This window comes from Lacerta agilis, chromosome 14 (genome assembly GCF_009819535.1).
Source record: "Lacerta agilis isolate rLacAgi1 chromosome 14, rLacAgi1.pri, whole genome shotgun sequence".
Classification (NCBI taxonomy): domain Eukaryota; kingdom Metazoa; phylum Chordata; class Lepidosauria; order Squamata; family Lacertidae; genus Lacerta; species Lacerta agilis.
Window position 1 is genome coordinate 50,104,601 of NC_046325.1, and position 19,133 is coordinate 50,123,733.

The 19,133-nt window shown below is 42.5% G+C and overlaps 1 protein-coding gene across 2 annotated transcripts in view; it reads right to left on the reverse strand.

The window, feature by feature from the left end:
* Positions 1–19,133, reverse strand: part of CORO1C (coronin 1C) — a 58,863-nt gene that overhangs the window by 14,116 nt on the left and 25,614 nt on the right. For both annotated transcript variants that reach the window (XM_033168996.1, XM_033168997.1), the window contains exon 3: positions 5,266–5,388. In XM_033168996.1, the coding sequence (XP_033024887.1) occupies positions 5,266–5,388 (123 nt within the window). The remainder of the gene's footprint in view (positions 1–5,265; positions 5,389–19,133) is intronic.

A 19,133-nucleotide genomic window follows, 5' to 3' on the forward strand; every position in this document is an offset into this window, starting at 1 on the left:
TACTCCCTCACTGCCTCAAGAGAGTGCTTTGTCTCAGAGCCCATAATGAGTTTACCAGTTCAGTTTTGAGATCCCTCCATGGCAGGATCTAATTATAATTATTTCTAGTCTCACTGGGGTTCTGTCTTATATCACACCCATCTACCACCCATGACATCCAGGTGCTTCAAGGGAACTAGAGGCCGCCAGTGACTTACTGAGAATACCCACAGCTATCAGCATGATGCATTTGTCTGGAACTTCAAGGATTCACTTAGCAAGTCAATGGTCATGATTGACATCACTGCCAACGCAAACCTTTTGCTTTTTTTTGAAGATCCTGGATGTCCAGGCAAACCAGCAGAACAGACTGAATGATTCAGGCTGAAATTAATTCCTCCCATTTGAGAAGAGCCATTTGGCATCCTCCACAAAACCCTAATATAATCCAACATTCTCCAGCTGAAGAAGAGAAAACCTGCAGTACATTACCAACATTCAAAAGGTTCTGAAGAATCCACATTTAAGCAGTTCCTTATTTCCTGGCATGAGAAAAATCATTCTTCAAAGTGAGCATTCAGACTAGGCGGCCTCATGGCAGCATTTTACAGCAAACCCCTCTAGAAGTTAAGCAAGAAAGAAGCCAAAAAGGCTGGACTGCTCACCTCTCTGCATTGTGGAAAACTCTTATTATTTTTTAAAAACATGCAAGTCTTCTCTCACTGCTGAAGCTAAGCAGACATGGGTCTGAATGGACCTGGATGGGAGTCTGTGGGGGTCCCCGTGTAAGAAGAGGGTAGAAGGGAAACTAAATCAGAGACTGACTGCTATCAGTGTGTTTAGGAAGACCTTTTAAAAACGTAAAAATGTTTTGCTCTGGTAGCAAAATGAGCAAAGGAAAGTTGCTTGGAGAATCTCTGAGGAATGATGGGACTTCAAAAGTGATCGCCTCTGAGAACACGGAGCAGGGCCTCAGCCACGTGATTGTGTAATTTTCTCAGTTTGGAGCTGTTGTCTCAAAAACTGAAAAGCAGCCTGGAAGGGTACTATTAATAGCGGAAAAGCTACACGAAAAATAGGCTGCTTAATCTTCACTCTTGGTGCTGCATGTCAGCCCAAGGTCACTATCCCCAAGCACATTTACTTCCCTTTGGTTCCCCATATCCCCCTCCATAAGGTGAAAAAACAGCTGGGAGAGGTTGATTTTGAGCAAATAGCTCAGTAACCTATTGTTCCTCCACCCACCCACCCCTTAATTGCAGTCCCCAAGGCTGCTTTTCAGTTTAAAATAAAACAGGGAAAGAAATTCCCAACTGCATGTAATGCAGGCCCATCCATCACAATAAATATTCACATTGATTTTAATTGTATGTCTATTGCTTCTTTTGTTTCTTATGTTTTGTATTTTATGGTATTACAGTTTGAATTCCATAAGATTGCAAGGCACAGTGCATTACAGTTGCTAAACAACAGGTAGAAAAATCATTAAGTGGACCACCCAGATGCTCAGCAGTTTTCAAGTGAACTGTGGGTGGGTTTGGAAACCACTTCTGAGGATCATTTTCCCTAATTCTCCTTCCGTCTCCCACATAGCCCCCCCCCCCGGTCGTTCCACGGACTATTGACCCTGCACCACCAAGGCTTATCTCTTCCACTGCCACAAACCAAGTTTCCCTGGTAATATATTCAGACTCAGTCAGGTTCCAGTTTATTGTGAACGCAAACAAGTTTTAAATACTTTGAAACACTGTAATCCAATTCACTCTCTCTGTCTCCCCTCTACTCCTATGCCTCCCACCCACAATAAACCAACCAGAACTAACTGCCAAAACCCCTAGGTTGAGCCTTAAACACATTAGGCTCCGCCCCTGGGCTTTCTTATTGGTCAGCCTATTAACCCTTTCTCTCTCTCCCCCAGTACGACATCTCCATAATGAGTGGGCAAACGCCACACTCCCAAATGTTTAATTTCTCCTTGTTGCCCTTTCATGCCTCAATTCCCCCATTCTTACCCTACTTTCAGGTTCCTCCCCCTTCTCCTTCTTATTTATTAAATGTACTACAGCTGTACCTTGGATCTCGAATGCCGCAAACCCAGAACTGACTGGGCTTCCATGGTTTCCAATTGGCTGCAGGAGCTTCTGAATGTTTTGGTAGTTGAACGGTGTTATGTACTGAGCTGAATCCTTGAACAATAGGATCCAGAATGCAGCAGTCTGATTGGTCTGCAGGAGCCACCCAATCCAGCTCCAGGTGGAAGTGAATCAGTGATCTGATTGGCCTGCAGAAGCAGCCCGGAATTAGCCAATCACGCGAGGCCCATTGTGCAAATAATGTATATATAGCAGCTGTTTGGGGGAAAGTTTCATTCATTGCTACTACGAGCTGAATAAAGAGCATGAAATTCACACTCGACTCAGAGTATATTTCAAACGGACTTCCGGAACGGATTCCATTCGACTTCCAGAGTACGACTGTAGTTACTTATTTGCCATGGGAACTCAAAGTGACTTACAATATTTTAATCCAAAAACAAAACAGATACCTTGAAAACAGTATAAAAAGTTTGTTTCCCCACTGTGCATCTTAATACAGCTTTCTTGTCTCAGGGCTATACCTGGAATCAACAAGTTGGGCCAATTCACATGACACTGTTCCGAGCCAGGGAGAGGTGTGGAACCTCTCGGACTACTGAAGATTTTTGAAGTGTTTTTATTTTTCTGCCTTTTCATTTTTGCTTGATTGGGACATTAAGCTTACGGCCAAAAGGGTATGAAATTTATCCCCCTCCAACTTGACCAGAGAGAAAAGGCAATTATAATAATAATATAACTATCTAAACAGATTGGTATCTGAAGAAGTGTGCATGCACACGAAAGCTCATACCAGGAACAAACTCAGTTGGTCTCTAAGGTGCTACTAGAAAGAATTTTCGATTTTGTTTTGACTATGGCAGACCAACACGGCTACCCACCTGTAACTGTATCTATTGTTTATCATTTATCCCAACTTGAGATGAGAGAGAAACACAAGAACAAAACAGGAGGAGGACAATGAATAGAGGCAGGTAGGAGCGCCAGGCAGGGCAGGCAGGCAGTTAAGCTGCTTGCTCCTCCTCCTGCTGCCACTGCTCCCTTAGCAGGAGACAGACTGGACTTCTGCTTTGCTGCTACTGCCCCCCCTCTCTCCTCTCTCTCTCTCTCTCTGCTGTAGGCAATGACAGCAGACTGTGGTAGCTGAAGGCTGCACCCCAGCATGTGCACACTGGCCAGTTTCTCTTCTTCTTCCCCTCTCCTCTCAGGGATTCTTTTGCAGCACGTAGATGCTGCTGCCTCCTCTCCCCACCAAAGCCCCTTAATGGAGCCACATGCTCCTCCCTCCCTTTTTTCCTTTTTCCTGCTGCCCCAGCCAACTTGCAAGGTGTCAACTGGATTGTGAAGATGCCAGTTACCAAACCTGGCAACAAGACAAATTCACTTAGTCACAAGAGGAACATGGCAGCCAGGGGATTTCAAACACTGCCTGGAAAGGGTCCCAAATTGGCCTGTGAGGTTATTTGCCTCAAACCATGCCCAACTGCCCCATACCTGATGCCATATGTGGGGAACTCAATTGCCCAGCCCAGCCCTGCAGAAAGCTTTGCAAGCCCTAAGTTCAGGGCTGCCAAGCACTGGGTTGGCAAAGCCCCTTGTGCTGTGGTGCCTGACAACTAGCTGGCTGTCAGGCGTGTGGGAAGCACTGTGCAAGGGACATGGATAGGCTGGCTTTCCTGCCACCTGTCAAAGTTAGGGGTCTGGGGGGAGGGAACAGATGAGGATGGCAGGATCTCCCACCTGTCCAAATCTCCTCACCCTGGTATAACATGTCACCAGGTGCTGAAGCTGTGCTAAACGGTAGGTTTGAAATGTGGGCTTAATCCTGATTAGGAGGGAGAGATCCAGCCTCAAGTGGTGGGAGGAGCCTCCCTACTCCACAGTCTGTCCCCCCACTTCACCCTAACATGCCCACCTTTCTGCTTCAAGCAGGATATGCTCACCTAAAAATAAAAACCACCTTCTTAAGGCATTCAATCGAACATACATTTTGTTAGAAACAATATCAACTCTTAACATTAAAAAAAACAGTCCTGAGAAGGGAAAGGCAAGTGACGTCACTTGAGTCAACTTGAGCTATCTAACAGGAAGAACCAGTTTTCCCTGGGGTCAGTCCTGAAGATAAGGCTATACCTAAATACAAAATAGGACAGAGATGCCATTTTCTAGCTCATTGCTCAAGTTATGTACACTTCTACACAGCCTCAGATACTTTACGTCCCTAATGAACAAATGGCTTTACCATTCTGAGGCAGCGGCAGATGACAGCAAACGAGGGTCTTCACAGTTCTCCTCAGTAAGCAGACAGCAAATGGCCACAGAGACCCAAACTTCCCATGATTCCTCTTGTCTCTCAACTGGTAAAATGAATGTGTGGGGGGGGGTGGCACAGAGAGAGAAGATTTCGCCATGGAGAAGATCCCTGCTTTGGACATTTCCCCCTATACTCATTAGAAAATCAGTCGTCACCAAACTGCAAACTTCTCTGGAAAAAAAAAAAACCACTCCCCTCCAATGCCAAACAAGTTTCCCCCAGCAGCTTGGGTTAGAGGCAAATATCTCTCTATGTCAAGAAGCTCAAATTAACTTCTATCAAACCTCCAGACAGCATTCATTACATTTCATGTGCCTTCTGAATTATGTTTCTTACAGTACGTTCCAACATCCTTTAGCACACAATCCTGTTTAATGGTGAACTCTGCAAACCCAAATTGCTTCTTTTTAAATGTCAATGTCTTCCAAAGTGAGATCACAGGAGATGGTGTAGGTCAGGATAAGACACCATGTGATAGAAAACAAATCCAGAAGTCAGATGAATTAAGAGGTGCAACACACAGGTATGAACTTAGTGTTATATAAAATTAAATCCACCTATCTTGATAGTGTGACTTTTTAATTCAATTTTTAGACAAACAAAAATCCAGAACAGAACCATTTCATGTGCAGTGAAGGCCAATTTTCCTTTCAGTGTTACTCACTCCAGTTCTGCATGCTGTGACAATGCAAGTAATATTTTCTGCCTTTCAGTGTACCATCTATAGGCCCACAGCAGTTGTATTTTAAAGCTGGAACAAGGATGACTGGCTGCCAGTATAAAATGACTACCATAAGGCTAACTTAAAGAAGGGCTACAAAACTACTTCCGAGTGAAAGTAAGAAACAACTTTTTGAGATGCTTAATTCAGCGACTCACCATGACAGTGCAGTCTTCTGAGCCGCTGGCGATGACTTGATCATTGTGAGGACACCAATCTATGTCAAGCACAGGTCCCGTATGGCCACAAACTGTGGGGTAGGATTTGTCAATTCTACCTGTCTGAAGAGAGTGAAAAGAGTGCTGTAATGTACAGATCAAGGAACAGAATACAAACAAGCCAGGGATGGATAACCTGCCATTCTCCAAACGTTGCTGAACAACAACTCCCATCTGTCCCAGCCAGCATGCCAATGGTCAGGAATGATGGGAGCTGCAGTCAAATTTCTGGAGGTCACAACTTCCACACCCCCAAAGTAAGCACTTCATGTTCACTAAATTATCTCTTACATACAAAGTATAGAAATGTATGATGCTAAGGTTATATATTTTAACAGTCACACCTTGACTGTAATAGATTAACTGAACGCAAAGTTAGTTGCCCAAATTCACATAGACAAACATAGGCAGCAGCTCTCCTGGGGTTCCATGAGACTGTTTGGCCATCTATCCCAGTGTTGCCTACTCTGACTGACAGCTCTCTAGGATGGGATGAGAGAGGCCTTTTCCATTAACTGCTGCTACCAGAGATCCTCTGACTGGAAACGGCAGGGACTGAAGCGGGTAAGTGTTTAAAACTCACCCCATTTATTGATCTGTAGGCAGATCCATGACAGCTGCCTTTTTCAGACACAAACACCTATGACTGGGTTTCCTAAGCTACTCTTTGCTCCTTATGCTGCTTGAACTCTGGATCGTGCATCCAATTACTGCACTGCTAATTCCAGGGAAATGAGGTTTTTTTTTCCAATTCAGAGTTGACTGTGCATAAGGTTTCAGAAACAGTGATAGCCATTAGCTCTTGCAGACTGACTGACCTTAAACCTGCTCGCTAAAATCAGGAGAGAGGGCCAAGTCCTAAAGGACTATGAGACACAGCAACAAGAAGCAATCCTTACAGAGTTCCACTGAAACTGAATAGATAGGTATCTCTTCTTCACAGCTGGGAACATGTCATGGGCATGGCCACTTAAATGCCTATCTCGTGCCTGTGACCAGATGGAGAGGTGATTATGCACAGCCTCTGATCAAAGAGCAAATTGCTACTGCAACCTTTAAGGAACCACCAAACTGTTTGCTGGCCAACAGTGTGTCAGACCAAGCCAGCACATAAGGCACTACCACCTGCAAGCCCCTGGGCAGCAGCTTCTATCTGCATGTACGCAATATCTTAAAGCAGGGGTGGTGATCCTCCAGCCCACCAATGTTGCTGGCACTGAGGGGAGTTGGGAGTTCAACACCATCCAGAAAGACAAGGCTCTCCACCCCTGTCGACAGGAAACACCATGGACAGGATTGAGGGGAAGAAAATGGCTCAGGAGAAAGGAGAAAGATTCAGAGCCCTGTGAGCCTGTGCGGTACCTACTGAGGAAAACATCCCTACACCAGCATGGAGTCCTTCAGGGCTGAATGTGTCCCACCAGGCCTCTCCATCTGGTCCCCCCAACTCCCTCTAGGCCACGCCCTTCACTAGCCCTGCCTGGGATGTGTCGCTGTGCTCTGATCATGCCTCTTGCATGTCAGGATAGAGAGGGTTGCATGAGTGTGTGTAGAAACTAGCCTACTGCACAAAATTGACCTGTGCTGGTTTGCCCACTGGGCCCCTGGAAGGCTGCCCAGAAGCAAATGCGGCCCCTGGCCCAAAAAAAGTTTCCCCACATCTGCTTTCCAACTTTTTGCCTGCCAGTTTGCATATAACACACTGAAGAAGGCAAATGCATTTCCTCTATGCCAAAATCTAAATGGAGTGGTAGATGGGTGGTCTGGGCGGGGGGGGGGGGGATAAGTACTACATCTAAGGAATACAAAATCAACAGGTTGAGGGGCTCGTGAAAAATTTCAGTCTCTAACATGGGAACACTTGAACATTTTAAAGAGTAAAATACAGAACTATCTTAAGAGAGAACCAACATTGTTTAATCCAGACATGTCAATCAGGATTTTGACTAAGAGGAAAAAAATTAGCTGGTGCATACTGTACATATTAAACTTGCAAATGCCTCTCATCTGTATGAACAAGATTAATACCAAACACCAAGCATTCAAACAAACAGCTGAGTATTCAGTCTCACTCAGCAGCTTGTGTGAAATGTATGGAACGTATGATTTTTAATTTTTTATTAGTTATCTAAAATGGCAATTCATTTGCTAAGACACAGACCTACAATTATCACTCTCTTCGTGTCATTATCTTACTGCCCTTTTATACACTTAAGAGAAAAACAAATATAATTGCATGGGCCCTTACACTAAGTGTGTTGCAGTTTGGGATGTACCCGGGAGTCTTTTATTCACATATAATGACTACTTACTAAAAACTTGGTAAACAATCTCAGAATCAAAATGGAGTTTTTCCTGTTTGATGAGCTACACCAATCAGACTGGCATGGTCTCTCAGTGGTCAGAGACCAGATTAAGACCTGCAGAAGTTCATCAGAATGGAAAATATGGGCTTTCAGCTATGAAAATTAACTACTAAATTCCTCCCCACAAAGGCTTCCAATAATGAGTCAGTAGTAGTCAAATGGGACTTTGGTCTGCAACAGAGCAACCACAAGCACAATTCACTGCAACTCACATTTTAGCTTACTTTTAGGATCATGTGAATCAGCCTTTGATTTGCCCAGTTTATGTGTCATCTCACCAACCACCAAACCATTCTTGAACCCTGCAGGTTCATAGGCTTCTTACTCCATCCATGGAAAAATAATAATCCTTTCTCCTGATCTGCAATAACTATGGTTAACTATGTTGTCCAAAACAAAGTTACTGCTGGCTAAAAATTGCTCTCAAATCAGAGATTGAGAAATCCGGATTAGAACCTGGTTTTGAATGGCTTGAGAGCAAACTATGGTCACTAACCATGGCTTAGTGTTATGTGCAAACCTACTCATTGGGTGGGAGAGATCCCAAAATATAATCCTGGTTCCTCACTGGGGCCAACATGTACAGTATGTTAGTACTACTTTCTGCAATATGCATCATGACAGGATATTTTTTTAAAAAAAAAAAAGTTAAATGCCACACAAAAATTAAGTGCCTAAAAGTAGGCTGGTCACTTTAGAGCAATCCTTATGGATGTTGATAAAACTAAGACAAAAACAAATGAGCAGCTGTAGCACAGAACAATTCCTAGCAATTAGATGTATGGGATATTATGCTTAAAACAACCCTTAACTGACTTGTTTTGCAAAGCATTTTGACTATAAAATCGCTTGCATCTGCTGGGATCTTGAATCCACTGTTAAAGATGAATCTCGAGGGGTGTCCAGAGCACAGTCTTGTCCTGTTGTGTTGGATGAGTTTCAGCTGGTAAGGCCTGAGGATGCAGAAAAGGTGCCTGGATCAGTCAGAGTGGCCACGTGCTCTGGACCTTCGCCCCTCCTGAGTGATAAAAACTAGCAGGGAAGGGACATCTGGCTGGGCAGGAAGGTGCCTCCTTATGCAAGGGAGTGCCTCCTTATGCAAGGGAGTGGTCCCTGCCTGTTTGAAGGAGGCAGTGGCAAAACCACTCCTCAAGATACTTTCCCTAGATTCTGAAAATCTAACTAACTACCAGCCAGTTGCTAATCTCCCTTTTTGGAGCAAGGTTCTTGAGTGGGTGGTCATGGAACAGATCCAGATGCTCTTGGAGGAAACTGATATTCTAGATCCATTTCAATTGGGCTTTACTGCAATGCGCTCTACGTGGGGCTACCTTTGAAGGTGACCTGGAAACTGCAATTAATCCAGAATGCGGCAGCTAGACTGGTGACTGGGAGTGGCCATCGGGACCACATAACACTGGTCCTGAGAGATCTACATAGCTTTTTACACAAACCCTTCCAGAGGGCTTAAAGTTTACCAAATAAGACCATTTAATGAAGTCACATAGTCCAAAACAGATTTCTGTATAAAAGTCCTGATAGGATGGGCAGGAAAACTGGTGCAATCTTCCACCATGACTAACCCTGTCTTTCTCCTAGAAAAAGGCAGCTAATCGCAGAAATATACTTCTTAGATAACTGAATGTAGAAAGTCACTTCCTCAGGAATGTCTGTTATCGCCGCAGCTGGAAATAAGGAAGTGGCACCAACTTGCACATTCTGCTCTGTGTATGCTAAAGAACGGAGCAGAGAGGGGAAGGAAACTGGATCACAAAGAATGGGTTTGAAACACCTGGCAGCAACTCACTCCACCTCAAGGTTCAAACCCTCAGTCCCACCTCTCATCATTTAACAAGACCTGTTGCATCTATAGAGCACCCACATCTACCAACACCAGATGGGTTATACCCAGACCTAAATGAAGACCATGACAAATGGCCATTAGTCATCCAGCAAGCCGGCCAAGCTCTCCATGACTAACCCTTGTTAAGATAAGGAAACAGGGAATATAGTAACACCGCCATCACCAAAAGACTGCTACAGAGCCATTTAAGTTGCTCTGGGGACACAAAGCTTGTACCTTCCATCAAAACTCACAGAATACATTCAAGTAACATCAGTTAGCAATTGAAAGTTCTAGCAAAGCAACTGGTTGAAACATGAACAGCTATCAGATGATCAAAACTCATTCAAAGTCCCCTAAGCTTGTTACACGGCACCAGTATCAGGCAGACTGAAGATGTTCATGAGCTAACATGGGTGTGTGTGCATGTATAAAAAGCAAGATGTGCATATAAATTGTGTCTTTATAGTCCTACGGGACTGTAAGAGTGGGGGGGGGGGGTTTCTGACAGATAGTTCCGTGTGAAAGAAGTACTTTGGAAGCCTTGAAGAGCAACAAACTGGCTGTGAAAAACACCTTTTACACTCGTGTTTTAATAAATAATAATTTAATAAATAATAATATCCAGTTTGTAGCTCTACATTTCGCAGAGCACCATCACACTTAGAAAGTGGGGCCCTGCTTTGCAGGATCCAAATTTTGAAATGGTAGAAACAAAAATGGTGTGTAAAACAAAGGGTTGCCATATTTTTCTCAGGAAACTAACTTATTCTGATCCATTGACCACAGGTTGCAATTCAACAGGAACGCCTCCAGCACACAGGCCCTATTGGAGTCGGAAGTAACACAAGGCTCCCCCCTCCTCCCATTCCATTCAGCTCAAAGCAGGTTGTGCAAGAGAAACTCCTGCTGGAGACCGCCATGGTCAGCAAGAGACAAGCTTTAAAGCTATGCGATTTGTTATCAGGACTCAAATGATTTCTGGCTCAAGGATTTTTTTAGAAAGCTTGAGGAGCCTCACCAGGCCTGTGCGACTCAATTAGTTTTTCAAATATTCAAATAGTTAAGAGGTAGTAATAGGGTTGGTATCTCAACCCACTGGGAAGATTAGAAACCAAGCAGCCGAATGACTTCATTGCTCAGTGCCATGTGCTTACAAAGGAACACAGATAAGTGCTCGGTCCAAGCACAAAGGGCCCTGAAACTGCAGTAGTTTCCATGGAATATCTGCCCTGGAAAGATCTGTGCCAATGCACAGAAATTCACCGCAAAATTAGCTGTGACAGATACAGACAAAACAAAACTGCCAACTTGCTTGCCAGAGGAAGAAATTGAGTACTTGGCACAGCTACTGCATTTCAAGTACTAAACAGCAGTTTGTTGCTACTACTGTATGGGGGGGGGGGATGACAAAATCTAGAAGAGTACTGTGTCTGGCTTGCATTCCTTAGAAACCAGAAGAAGCAGAATACCTTTCTATGTCACTACTTCTGAACCACTGTGACTGCCCTCAGGGGGGCCCTCCTCTCTGCCATCCGTGAAGCCCTGACCTACAAGACTGGCCACTATGCCTGAAATCCTGTTTTTATAGTAATGTTGTACAATTTCTTTTTGTGCTGTATCTAAGCTGGGAAAGCACTAACAAGGTTTCGGAAAGGAGGAAGGAGGACCCTGTCAGAACCCTCATGCCTCCTTCCCAAAGCCAAGCACCTCACTTACCAGGCTTTGGGAAGGCATGAAGGGGGGGGGGGGGGCAAATGAGGCTGAGGGCCACCAAAAAAGTCATTGAGGGCCGTATGTGGCCCTTGGGCTGCGTGCTGGACCGCCCATGCTCTGTTAGTTACACTGCCTCTGTAGTTACACTACACAGGCCCTCAGTCAAATATATATTAAGTCTATATTAACATGAGAGGAAGAGCTGAATTTAGAGAAATCACAAAAGAATGGGATGCTATTAATTTCTGCTAAATTAACTTGTGCCACAAGTTAGTAGATGCTGGGGCTGGATTTTGAAGACTTCACTTCCACATCAAATTCCTCGTGAGCATAAAAGAGAAGGCAAAGAAGAAGAAACATGATAATCCTCGGTTGGTGGCTTGCCCGTTTACTGGCTCATGGCCTGCCCTATTAGTCACAGCCTCACTCCATGCCACAAAGTCCACAGACCTTAACTTCTACAGTGAACCAACACTTGCAGTTTCTTCCTCACTGCTCAGGACAGGAATGACATATTTGGCTGGCAGAGATTCAGCTGTGTGGAGCAAGCAAGCGATGCCGTTTCTAATTCTGGTCTTTCCCCAGAAAAACAAATAGTGCAGCTTCCAAAAACAAGAAGGGTTTTTGCTCCCAAGCTTCAAATTTGCACGCCAAGTTTCAAACTAAAACCAACATTTTCATAGGCGAGTTTTATGAGTGAAAGTGCTGATAGTCCCTCAACAGAAGAAAACAGCAGCAACGCACTTCTGTTAGCACTCCCCACGCCAGCCACTGGAAGAGCCTCAAGGGATGCCTGTCAAGGCTTCTGGTGTCAGCACATGCAAGGAAGTTCAAAAAGGGATCTTCCTGGAGGAATTAGGAACAGGAAAGGTTGAGGGGAAGGGCCCGAGGTTTCATACAGATTATACAGATGCAAACTATAGGCATATTCCCCTGCAACTGCAGGTTTCTTGATTTCTCAGTTGTGCAGTAAGATGAAACACCAAATCCCTCAGAGATGACACAACTGAATGCCCAGAAGGAACATTTGAAGGGAAGGGAAGACCAACTATGCGTACAACATATGGTGGGGGCTTTTATCCTGCACATGCAATGGTTTGCACACTGTTCCTGTGAAAATGTTAGCTTTTGAGAAGAGGCAACAGAAACCACAACAGGAGAGAAGCAAGATTAAGTTTCATGCAAAGAGGAGAGCATATCCCATATTCTCACAAAAGGACAAAAAAGCCAGAAATAAAGAATGTAAGTGCATCATTTTGGTTTTTTAGTTGCCATTTCCCCCTTAAAGGAACGTGCTTTGCAATCAGTGGTAATGACTGCATGAAATTCCTTGGAGCAGGGGATGGAGAACCCACCTGGCCAAGTCCCGCCCACCTGCCCTAGATTATACAGGCAACTCCCCCACGCGCATAAGCGAAATGCACATGTGGGGAGCACCCTCTAAACAGCTGTTTTTACCTATTTAGAAGCATAGATCACAAGGGTAATCTAAGGGGCAGCGTAGACCCCCTTCCTCCTCCCCTCAATCTCACCAGAAAGGGCAGGGAAGCTGCACAGATGAGCCCACTGCAAGGAACGGCTTTCTGCCCATCAGCTGTTGAGTGGAGTAGCACAGCAGCAGGCAGAGCTCCCACATGCCATTCTGAGGGGCAGTGCCACAGCTTGTAAGCTTTTTATAATGGAAAACTTTTTTGCTATCAGCTTCAGAAGCAGAAGGGGCTTTCCTCTGGAAGAGTATCCACAAGCTTCATGACCGGAAAGAGGCAGAATTCTCTGAATATTAGTTGCTGGGGGCAACAATGGGGTGGCTGCTGCCTTCATGTGCTGGTTGTGGACTTCTCAGAGCCACCTGGGTGGTCAGTTTCAGAATTTCTGATCCTCTGGGGCTCTTTTTTATTGTTCTTAGTCAAGAAAAAGGTTTAGCTCCTTCGAGAATTAGGCCTTAAACGTAAGAAAAGCCCTGCTGGATCAAACTAAAATGCCCAGCTAGTCCAGGACACTGCTTCTGCCGCTGGCCTTCCTGGTGCTTCTAGGAAGCCCACAAAAATATGTGAAGGCAACAGCCAACTTGTTGCTCCCCAGCATCTGATTTCAACCACTGGAAGTTTGCCACAGAACCCCGGTTGCTGGGGACTACCTACTCTCGCATGCTGTTCTAACAGTGGCCAAGCAGATCCTGCCTGCAAGCAGGACATACCATGTCAGTATGCAGATAACTGCTCATACATGGCTGAATGCTTTCCCATACAAACCAGCTCCCCCAACACAGAAATTTAAACACTCTTCTCCTGACATCCTTAGTGAAGGAAATTTTCTTCTGTAGAAATATCTTTAAACAATCTGAAGTGATATGGTCCAAAAACTTCAGCTGCTATTTGTCTGAACTAGAACTCCAGACATAAAGTACTTCTGCTTTTCAATCTGCCTCTGCACCCCTTTTCCAGCATCATTGCCGAACAAGAGCTCCAAATGACTGCCGTTACACACATTCACTAAAATAAGTTGGTCCCTTAAAGAAAAGACTGCGTGGCTGAAAGGAAAAATACAAGGAACATCCCAGTTTTATTCACAACATCTGGCTTAACAGGAAAAATAGTTTAAGATGCCAAATATTCCCAAGGAATTACACAGCACCACCCCCTCCCAAAGTTTCATCTTGTTCATAACAGATCATGGCCAGAATGAAGAAGGTTCATCTGCTGAAGAGCCCCTACTCTGCTAAAAGCCCAGCTCCCCCTGCCGCGTGTCTGGTCTCAGCAGGGCTTGGCAACCCACCCCGGGCCAACTCACTGCACTCTGCCAAGGAGAAAGCAGGGAGCAGGAGAACAGGGCTGCTCTCAGGCACGCACAATCCCACTTCACGTTGCAGTTTGGTTTTTACTGGTGCCTAGCTATAGTAGCCACTGGCTTCAAGCCTCCACAAATATCATGCGGGTGATGCTGTGGTCTAAACCACTGAACCTCTTGGGTTTGCGGATCAGAAGGTCGGAGGTTCAAATCCACGCAATGGGGTGAGCTCCCGTTGCTCTGTCCCAGCTTCTGCCAACCTAGCAGTTCGAAAGCATGCCAGTGCAAGTAGATAAATAGGTACCGCTGCAGTGGGAAAGTAAATGGCATTTCTGTGCACTCTGGCTTCTGTCACGGTGTTCCATTGCGCCAGAAGCAGTTTAGTCATGCTGGCCACATGACTCGGAAAGCTGTCTGTGGACAAATGCCAGCTCCCTCGGGCTGAAAGCTAGATGAGCGCCGCAACCCCATAGTTGCCTTTGACTGGACTTAACAGTCCAGGGGTCCTTTACCTACTCCACCTGAATTCTGACTCCCTGTGGGGAAAGAGTGGGCTCTGAACAATGCTTGAAGATCTACTTCCTCATATTGACTTTTTAAAAAAAAATAAATCTTTATTGAGAATTGTAACATTCATACATTAAAAACAATACACAACAAAACAAACATCACACACACATAACCATAATACATCAAAAAGAAATTTGAACAAAACAAATCATACATATTCATTCATTCAATCATGCTATCTATTAATAAAATATCAAAATTCATTACTTAAATAAATAAATCATAACCGATCCAAGTTAATCATAAATCATAATACCTAGTTGTAAACTTGACTTAGGCTTCCGCCTGCCCTCCTCCCGGGTTGCTTAATTTACTCGTTACTGCGTTATCCAATCATTTAACCAAAATTCATGTAAATTTATCGACTTTTTGTCTTTCCTTCCCTTTTTTACCAATACAGAATGTTAGAAATGGATCCAAGTTTTTATATTCGGGCACTGGTTTTTCATATATATTCCAAATTTCTCCTATCTTTGATTAAATTTTTGATTACTACCACCTCTTATCACTTCTGTTAATTTTGCCAAATCCAGGAAGCTAAATAATTTTTCTTGCCATTCCTGTGTACTAGGTACTTCTTGTGTCTTCCAGTAAGATGCAATCAAAATTCTTGCAGCCGCTACTGCATACAGAAACAAATTTCCATCTTCCTTTTTTACTCCATCATCTAATATACCTATTAAAAAGGCTTCCGGATTTCTTTTAATGTTATATTTCAAAATCTTCTTAATTTCTTCAAAAATTTGTGTCCAATTTTTTTTAATTTTACCACAGTGCCACCACATGTGAATGAACTTCCCTGTTTCTTTCCTACATCTCCAACATAAATTATCTTTGGTTTTATACATCTTATGGATTTTAACAGGTGTAAGGTACCATTTATAAAACATCTTGATCATGTTTTCTTTTATTCCCTCTGAAGCTGTGAACCTCCACCCTTCCTTCCAGAGTTTTTCCCACGATTTTAACTGTATGGTCTTCCCTAAATCCATTGCCCAATTAATCATTGTCTCTTTTACCATTTCGTCTTTGACTTCCCACTCAAGCAGAACATTATACATTTTAGAAATTATTTTATTATCGCTTTTTAGTAGGTGTGTTTCCAATAAAGAGGGTTCTTTTAAAAAGCCTTTTTGCCTCATATCCTTATTAAATTTACTATGTACCTGATGGTACTGTATCCATCCTGTTAGATGATGTTTAATGTCTTCATATTTCTTCAGTTTAAGTATCCCTTCTCTCTCTTCCAATAAATCATTATATTTCCCCCAGCTTCTTTCCATATTTACCTTCTTTACGGTGATAATTTCAATAGGCGACAGCCATTTAGGTGTTTTTGGCTCTAAGAGGTTCTTATGTTTGTCCCAGACCCTCAACAAAGATCTTTTAATAATGTGTGCATTAAATCCTTTATGGGCTTTTAATTTGTCTTCCACCATGTAAGCATGCCATCCAAATTTATTTTCGATTCCCTCCAGGTTTAATAATTCTAAATTTTCTAAAGTAATCCAATCTTTTAACCATAAAAAACAGACCGCATCATACTATAGATTTAAACCCGGTAAGGCTAATCCTCCCCTATTTTTTATGTCAATTAATAATTTGTATTTAATCCTAGCTGGTTTACTATTCCAAATAAAAAGGTAAAGGTAAAGGTAAAGGGACCCCTGACCATTAGGTCCAGTCGTGTCCGACTCTGGGGTTGCGGCGCTCATCTCGCTTTATAGGCCAAGGGAGCCGGCGTTTGTCCGCAGACAGCTTCCGGGTCATGTGGCCAGCATGACTAAGCCGCTTCTGGCGAACCAGAGCAGCGCACGGAAACGCCGTTTACCTTCCCACCGGAGCGGTCCCTATTTATCTACTTGCACTTTGATGTGCTTTCGAACTGCTAGGTTGGCAGGAGCTGGGACCGAGCAACGGGAGCTCACCCCGTGGCAGGGATTCGAACCGCCGACCTTCTGATCAGCAAGCCCTAGACTCTGTGGTTTAACCCACAGCGCCACCTGGGTCCCACTATTCCAAATAAATTTCGTTAAATCCTTCCTCCATTGTTTAAATTGTTCTGACCCTGTTGACAAAATTGGTAACATCCGGAATAAATATAACATTTTTGGGAGTATATTCATTTTGATGGCTGCTATTTTCCCCAATAATGATAGATTTAATCTACGCCAGATATCCAAATCCTTCTTAACCTCCTCCCATTTACTTATATAGTTATCTTTGAATAGATTATTGGTATTATTGGAGATCCAAATACCTATGTATTTGGCTTTTTTAACTACTTTTAATCCCACCTTTTCCTGTAATTTCTCAATTTCCTCTCCTGTTAAGTTTTTGGTTAACATATTTGTTTTATTCCTGTTCAAGTCTAATCCCGCCAATTTTCCAAATTCCATAATTCTGGTTAGAGCTAGAGGGATACTTTCTAATGGTTTCTCCACAGTTATTATGACATCATCGGCGAAAGCTTTGGTTTTATATATATTTTTACCGATTTTAATTCCTTTAATATCATCATCTTTTCTTAAATTTTCCAATAGAAATTCAAGTACCAAAATAAATAGAAGGGGGGATAACGGGCATCCCTGTCTGGTGCCCCTTTGAATTTTTAACTCCTCAGAAATTTCACCATTAATTATCAGTTTTGCTCTTTGCGTTTTATAAATTGAATCTATTCCATTATATATTTTCTTCCCAAATCCCAATACTGTTAGACTTTCTTTAAGAAAGGCCCAAGACACTTTGTCGAACGCTTTCTCTGCGTCAAGTAAGAAAAACGCCACTTTTTAAATCAATTTTCATATTCAAATATTATAAGATGTTTATCACATTTCTTATATTGCTATGGATGTGTCTGTTTGGTAAAAATCCTGCCTGGTCTTTATTTATTAATTTCCCCAACACCCCTTTCAGCCTACTGGCTATAATCCCCGCAAACAGTTTATAATCACTATTTAGCAGAGAGATTGGTCTAAAATTTTGGACTTGGCAATTATCTGTGCCTTGCTTGGGGATCATTGAAATGTAAGCCTCCTCCCATGATTTAGGGATGGTCCCTCCATCACCAATTTTATTCATTAATAACTTTAGAGGCTCTGCTAATAATTTTCTAAACTTTTTGTAATAAATAGCAGGCAGCCCATCCGTGCCGGGTGATTTCCCTATTTTGGCTTTTTTAATCGCTCCTTGTATTTCCATTAATGTAATCGGCTCTTCGAGTCGCTTTTTGCTTTCCTCATCGATCTTCAATAGATTCGTCTTTTTTAGGTAATTTCCTATATCCAATTTGCTATAACTTTCTGATGTATATAGTTTGGCATAAAATTTCACAAAGGAATTGGAGATTTCTTTAGGATCACCAATTAATTTACCGTTCTCTATTAGTTTATCAATAACTCTCTCTTTTTGTTTTGTTTTTTAACTGCCAAGCTAAATACTTTCCTGCCTTATTTGAATATTCAAAACTTTTTTGTCGTAGGTACCTTATTTTATTTTCAATTTCATTATCAATAATACTTGAGATTTGGGTTTGTAATAATTTTATATTCTTCTTCAATTCCTCCTTCTTTTGCATTTTGGCTTTCCCTAATTCAATTTCAATTTCCTTACCTCCTTAAGAAGGTTATCTAATTTTTTCGCCTTTTCATTTTTATTCCAGCTATTTTGGCTTATAAAGAAACCCCTAATCACCGCTTTCCCAGCGTCCCACACCGTTTCTATATTTGTTTCCTGATTTAAATTGTTTTCAAAATATTCTTTCAATACCTGTTCTGCTTTGTTTACTACCCTCTCATCCTCTAATAAAATCTCATTTAGTTTCCATCTTTTGATTCCACTCTTTTTACCTACTAATTCCATCATAACTGGGCTATGGTCAGAGATAATTTTAGGTAATATTTCTGTTTTTTTACACCTTAGTAGTAACTCTTTAGATGTCCAAATCGAATCAATCCTGCTTTCAGAATCTTTTGCATGTGAATAAAATGTATATTGTTTTTGGGAGGGGTGTCTACATCTCCAGACATCTTGTAAGTCCAATTTATCTGCTAATTGAAAGAAGGCTTTGGGTAGCCTTCCTTCATTAGATCCTGCTTTATTACTGTTTTTATCCAAATCTGGTGAAATTATTCCATTCAAATCCCCCAATAAAATAATTTTTTGATCACAAAATTCTAATAATACTTTTTCCAATTTCTGGTAAAATTCAGCCTTTTTTTCCATTTGGGGCATAAATTCCCACTATAATAATATTTTCCATTTTCCCCTGAATTTTAATTGCTATAATTCTGCCTTCGTTGTCTTTGTAAATTTGTTCCAGTTTTAATTTAGGATTCGCATATATCACCACCCCTCTTTTTTTTACGGAGTCTGAAGATATAAACTCCTCTCCCAGTCTTTTATTAACCAATAATCTGCGATGCTTTCTTGTAACGTGTGTCTCTTGGAGACAAATAATATCCATTCTTTTCTTTCTCAACACATGCTCTACCCTGTTTCTTTTGGTCTTATTATTTACCGGTAAT